At 35.0% G+C, this 7,273-nt stretch overlaps 1 protein-coding gene across 1 annotated transcript; it reads right to left on the bottom strand.

Moving 5' to 3' along the window:
* Window positions 1-2,729: 2,729 nt before the first annotated feature.
* LOC112917565 (taste receptor type 2 member 50) lies at window positions 2,730-3,743 on the bottom strand. The gene has a single exon (XM_025995596.2). The coding sequence runs from the start codon at window positions 3,741-3,743 to the stop codon at window positions 2,730-2,732; it is 1,014 nt and encodes a 337-aa protein (XP_025851381.2).
* Between the last annotated feature and the right edge of the window lie 3,530 nt (window positions 3,744-7,273).

Here is a 7,273-nt window from a genome sequence, read left to right as displayed (position 1 = left end):
AAACAGTTCTGGGAAGAGAAATAAAGCTTCATGAATACCCCTCCAATTACTTAGTCAGCTACTCTCTAACTTCTAGAGTAAACACTAATCAATGCACACTTATCCTTATATGACCTGAAAATGTCCGTTTGTCCTAATGAGTAAAGGGATGAAGTCAGGTATGAAAACATTCAAATATGACATTATTTTCCCCTAAGTTCTACTTTCATCTTCCCTGAGCCACACATTTGAATGCAAATATTTTAGATTTTGAATAGAAATTCCTAGAAAAAAGTTTTATAAAATTCAGTCATTATTTGTCACTCATTGAATAAGATCCTTCTACCTATCAAGTATTTTTATGGATTCAATATGATTTACAAGAATGAATAATTTAATGATTTATAGTTCAAAGAGCACATTTCAGTCCTAGAGCAAGTAAGTATAAATAATGAATACATAATATTGTAAGAATTAAATCAGAAGTTATAAGCAACATACACTGGCAATACACATGAGGAAGCTACAAATGCTACAGTGCAGAATCAACTGTGGTTTTATATGGATAGGAACATTTAGTTTGAACTTGAGTTCTTTAGAATTTATGAGGAAATAGAGAAAAAGAGTTGATAATCAAGACTCATATTAGGGCATGTATAAATTATCAAAGTGACATGAATAACTACACCATGCTTCTAAAGGTGGAAACTGTTTGTGTTACGATAACTTATTGGCTATTTTGATTGAAATGGTATGAAGAGAATATCCATGTACTCAGTTGCATTTCTCCTCTTCATCTGGGCCACAGAGACTCTATTTCCCAGCCTCCCTTACAGGTAGTTGTGGCAATGTGGCTGAAATCTGAATGATGTCATATGAGTGAAAATTATGTGCATCATTTACAGTCCTATCTCACCAAAATATTCCTGAGAACCCTCCTCCATATACCTTTTTCCTCCCTGCTGTCAGGAATGGGGATGACTCTAAGGCAATCCCGGAAGCCATGTGTTAGAAATGGAATACGTTTGTTCAGCCTGATTCCCTGGGTAACTATTGAGGGAAGGACTGTGTAGAGAGCAATTAAAGTCTATATTACATGAGTCACTTGATGTTTTGGAGCCTATTCATGACACAGATGGGCAGGTTTTTTATAGGCATTTGGATGGTGAAAAAACAAAACCAAGAATCCATGCAACCTGCAGATTTTGTGACAAGTTTTGTTTTCATTTAATTACCAACCATAATATAGTTTATTCATTTCTTAGTCATGAGCATACCATTTGGACCAACTATTCTATGATCTGGCTTTACATCATGAGGAGTCAGCAAGAAACAACTAGACATGATCTCCACATTACATTGTTTATATTCTGCTGGGCAGACAGATCTTTAAAAACAAATGAATAAATAAGATATGGGAATAATTTATCTTAAGGCTTCAATAATTTAAAATTTCATAATATAAGACAGAATCTGCCTTCAGCTCAGGGCATGATCCTAGAGTCCCAGGATCGAGTCCTGCATCAGGCCTGCTTCTCCCTATGCCTATGCCTCTCTCTCTCTCTCTCTCTCTCTCTCTCTCTCTCTCTGTCTTTCATGAATAAATAAATAATTAAAAATGTTTAAAAAATAAAATTTCATAATACAAAGAATGAATATAGATGTGTAAATTCAGGCAAGCAAGTTTACTCATTTCTTTCTTATAAAGGAATTTGCTATTAATACTATGTCAATAAACTATTTCATTATTTTCCACAAGATTATAATAAAATAGCTATTGAAGACATCCCCTATAATTATTACATAAACAAAATAGATACTATTTTAATATATGCAGGAAGGTCATTATGTACCATAATTTTTTACTATTCTTAAATGAACATATATTTAAGACAAGGAAGATCTAAGTCTTGATATCTGAAGTTTAAAAGAAGCTTTTAGGTAGCAAGGTAGAGAAAATATTGGCAATTCAGAGATTCAGAGATGAAAACTGAACAATTAGACATCAGACCTAGCTTTGAAAAAGGTCTTCTTCATTCAAAACTTTAAGAAATGACTTTCCTAACTGCCTATGGGAAGATAGAAACCTGAAAGCAAGTCGTGATTTTTTTTCTCCTTCTTTCTTATTGTAGAACTTGATTTTTTTTCTAAGATTTTACCTACTTGTATTAATTCTAATATTCTTTAGTACTGTTTATTGTACACATAAATAAAATGTACTCCAAATATTGTCACTCTTGAATTTTATTGTGTGCATCTTTTTCTAACAATAGCTCTGATGGCTCTCTATTAACCAAAAAATTTCATGATGAAATAATATCTACCCCAAACATTCATCTTCAATGTGTGATTTACAACTGAATATCATTACCACCCAAAAGACTGAAGATTCAAACAATAAAATTTAAACACACCATGATACATATGTGTGGTGCTGATGACAATTGGAAATAGCAATGACTTCCTGAGATTAAGTTATGATTCTGGGAAATGTATAAATATAGACCATAAATTCTTCAGTTGGAAGATAATACATAGAATATGTATATAAAATATCCATTGCTTCATAATCTTGAGAAATTTCTTATAATATTTTGTATAATTAGCTTACTTACCTGAAAAATGTGGGTTAATGATATAATAATCTTATGATCTTTCTTATATTTTTCATAAATACACACAGATATATACACACACATACTTTTTGTGATATGCTCAGGTGAAAGACATTTTAGGTAAACCTTTGGAAATTACTCAATTACGTACTCATTAGAAAAAGAAGTAGAGGAAAAAAATATTACAGACTTCATCAATTTGTTTTCTCCTAGAAGACACATGATGCTCCTCTTATATACTTTTTTCAGCCAGCCCTTCAGCTGCCACAGAAATGACAGAAAGTCCTCTCTGAGCTTCTTGTTTCCCCAAATCAGGATAAATGAGTGGCTTGAAGGATACAGGATTCCAATAGCCTTGCAAAGCAAAAAGATCAACTTGTTCTGCAGCCTATTAGAACTCCAAACTATGGCAATTAAAGTCAGGAAGTAACAAACGAATAACAAAAGAAAAGAGATCACAGTCTGCATGGCTCTTATGTGGACCTTGGTGCTGGAATCTTGGGATCTTTTAACAATGGTTCGCATCTTCTTGAGATGTTTCCACAGGGAAAAGATTAACAGCAGAAAAGATGTTAAGGATATAGCAAAGGGTACAAAGTTCATTAGCGTGAATACAGTCATATACATAAGGTGTGCAATGTCCCTCAGTTTGGTCTGCCTAGTGATGTTTCCTTCATATTCCTTCATCTGCATTTGTTCATATATGCTTACCACTGCAACATGAAAAACCAAAAAGAACAAAGACCCCAACAGCATCACAAAAACTACACTTTTAACTCTCCACTTTAGGCGAAGAAAAATAAGGTTAGAGAAATTGGCTATTTTGAACAAATAAAATACGCTGAGGCTAGTAGCAAGCCAGATGCTAAAATGATTGCTCGCTGTCCAGGCAATATGAACAAGAAGTCTTACTTCTAAGCTATATAAAGCTGGATTCAACAGAGTTGCATACCAATTTATTAATATTACCCAGAGTAAAGCAATTCTGGAGACAGCCAGACCAGTGAGAATTTGATCAGCTGAGGAGATCTTTTGTCTCTTGACCCACGCAATGTAGTTCACCAGCACTATGAAACCATTGGCAAAGTTTCCTAGAACAAATTCTGTTATTACTAGGATGGAAAAAATGCTCTGTAGTAAAGTTAGCATGTCTAGAAAGAAAAACAAACCAAAAAGCCAAATCTAATATTACTGCTTGTGATCCCTTGAATATTCTGACCTTATGCTCTATAGGCAGCTGACCTCTGAGTGTGCAGTAAAGTTCTCGTTTCTTTTAAATTCTGAAACCAATGTCAAGCAGGAAAGCACAGGGTATGCTAATAGAGGAGCTCAATGCTGTCTTGATGAAAAACATTGTTATTCCCAAATTGCTAAATTGACTCCCAGTCATACACTGTGTGTCCTTGCCATGGGCTGGATTATTTCGTAACTGGTGTCAAAGTGAAAGCTGGTATCACATTTGCTAAAATGCAAATAAGGACATATTGTTTTACAATCTTTTCCTTGTTTAACCTTTCCATAATTTGTGTTCAACTTTAGTTGTTAGGTAGTAAAATTTAAAAAGCCAATTCATAGAACAACAGTGAATATCCAGACCATTTCATGGAGCTGGGTCATACTAGGATCTACAGTGTTAAGGATTTATTACTTTTTTAATGCCAGATTTACATAGGAAGAATTTAAGCTTTTCCTATCAAAAGCATTCAGAAAAGACAATTCTCCCTAAAAGCCAGTTGCTGATAACTAATATTTACATATAAGTTTATTTATTTACAAGCTCATAAACACATACACACAAACTCACACAAATACATATGCATCTCATTGATAAAATTAGTGTCCTGTAATTTCCAAAATGTAAAATCAGTGTCAGGAGATCATCCCAATTTAAATACCCTCTTTCTCTGATTATTAGTAGTTAACAAATATATCTCTCATGCTTAGGTCTTTGATAAAGTTTCCCTTTTGAGTCTATTTAATATTGAAATATTAACTTTTAATCAAAATACTAGAGAATTTTATAAATATTTTTGAACATTTCAAAGGAACATGTGTTTTCCATATCCTTAGATTTCATTCAGATTCATGTTTTGTAATAGTTGTTTTAGCAGAGGGTCTTGAGCCAGACTACCAGAATGAGAAACCCAGACTGTCTGCTTCATATATTTCTGATCTTGGACACTGTTTTAAAGCTACTCTCTGCCTCAGTATGATCAGCAAAATGCAGAGTACTGATATCCTCTCCCAGTGGTCTTTGTGAGGAGTTTGTATACTATTTTCCACCTTGCCCATCTGGTACAGAAAGAGTAGGGAGGGTTATTACTTTGTCTTTTAACACACTAAAGTTAACCTACCATAACTTCCATTTAGGAGTAGAATGTAGCAGATTGAAAAAGGAAAAATTTCCTTCTATAACAAGCAAGATGAGAATAAACTGCCAAAATTATATTTTAAATTCATCATAAAGCCATGTAAAAAAGGAGGACGACCCATACTAAAATCTGGAATACAGAGAGTCTTTTCAGATAGATGATCTATATAGTCAGTGCATTTCCTATCAAATTCCAAGCAGACTCTATTGGAAGAAAATGAAAAACTATGTCTAAAATATAAATGAAAATGCAAAGTGCCCAGAATAAGCAAAAGGATTTTTTAAAAAAGAACAAATTTGGAGGATTTCAGTTTCCAGTATCAAAGCTTGCTACTAAGCTGTATCAATTAATATAGTGTGGCACTCTCACACAGATAGAAATATATATTAATGAAAAACAATAGAGAGTCCAGACAAATACTTACATTCATGAACAGTTTGTTACCGAACCCAAGTTGGGCTGCCTATTGCTCAAAAGGCCATTACTCAATTTGTTTTGTTTTGTTTTTTTAAGGTTTTTATTTCTTTGAGAAAGAAAGAGAACACACATGTGGAGCAGGAAGGGATAGATGAGAGAGAGACTCTCAAGCACACTCCCACTGAGCAAGGACTCCAGCACAGAGCTCCACCTCAAGACCCTGAGACCATGGTCTGAGCTGAAATCAAGAGTCAGAAGCCTAACTGACTAAGCCACCCAGGCACCGCTCAAGAGATGAGTTTTTTATTGGAAAGAAACATGAGCGTTATTCAGGAGGCTGGCAACCTGGGGAGAAGGCAGACTCTTGTCCAAAGGCCAACTCAGAGGTTTCTGCCTGGCCCAGGGGTTTTTCAAGGGATTTAAGTAGTTAATCAACAAAAGGTTTGCAATGACCTGCAGAATTTCTTGGTTTTGCACAGACTCCACGATGCCAGCTACAAATGTTATCTCAGTGCAAGAAAGTTGCACAAGATAGCACAGTTCTTGTTTTGTGATGTGCAGGAGTACTCTATTCTTTAATTTCAAGCAAGTTAACACAAGACAGGCTAGCACGCTGTTACAAATGAATTCAAGGCAATCAGTGGCAAAATTATCATTCTATTGTTTTCAACAAATGAATTGGGGACAATTAGATATCCACCTTCATAGAGATAAATTTAGATCATTATTTCATTCCGTAGGCAAAATTAACTCAAAATTGATCATAGAAACTACATGTAAGAAGAACAATTATAAACTTGAGAAAAAAATGAAATCTTGTAAATTTGAATTAGGCAGACTTCTTAGATCCAACATCAAGAGCATGATTCATAAAATTAGTAAGCTAATAAATTGTCCATACTGGGTCACAAATCGGGTCAAAACTAAAGATGTTTGTTCCCCATGATGTTCACACCCTGTGTAATTCTGCCTCTCCCTTGAGCATGGGCAGGACTTGTGACTTATTTCTAGCCTGCATAATATGGCCAGCATGAAGGGATATTGCAGATCCTTAGAATCCCAAATCCCCAATTCTGAGTTAATTAAAAGGGAGATTATCCTTCATGGGCTTGATGTAATCAGGTAAAGCTTAAAGAGTGGCTGAGCTTCCCTTGAATGAGAGAGTCTTGCTGGTCTTGAAGAAGAAAGCAGCCAGGCAATGAAGTGCCTATGGAAAGGGCCACAAAAAATGAATTCTGTAGATATCATGATGACACTAAACTCATATCTTTCAATAGTAACTCTGATCATGAACGGGCTTAATGACCCCATCAAAAGGCGCAGGGTTTCAGACTGGATAAAAAAGCAGGACCCATCCATTTGCTGTCTACAAGAGACTCATTTTAGACAGAAGGACACCTACAGCCTGAAAATAAAAGGTTGGAGAATCATTTACCATTCAAATGGTCCTCAAAAGAAAGCAGGGGTAGCCATCCTTATATCAGATAAACCAAAATTTACCCCGAAGACTGTAGTGAGAGATGAAGAGGGACACTATATCATACTTAAAGGATCTATCCAACAAGAGGACTTAACAATCCTCAATATATATGCCCCGAATGTGGGAGCTGCCAAATATACCAATCAATTAATAACCAAAGATAAGATATACTTAGATAATAATACACTTATACTTGAGGACTTCAATCTAACGCTTTCTACATTCGATACGTCTTCTACACACAACATCTCTAAAGAAACAAGAGCTTTAAATGATACACTGGACCAGATGGATTTCACAGATATCTACAGAACTTTACATCCAACCTCAACTGAATACACATTCTTCTCAAGTGCACATGGAACTTTCTCCAGAATAGACCACATACTGGGTCACAAATCGGGTCTGAA

This window comes from Vulpes vulpes, chromosome 8 (genome assembly GCF_048418805.1).
Source record: "Vulpes vulpes isolate BD-2025 chromosome 8, VulVul3, whole genome shotgun sequence".
Lineage (NCBI taxonomy): Eukaryota > Metazoa > Chordata > Mammalia > Carnivora > Canidae > Vulpes > Vulpes vulpes.
The sequence above is the reverse complement of the archived record's forward strand: the minus strand, read 5'-3'. Positions and strand labels throughout refer to the sequence as shown.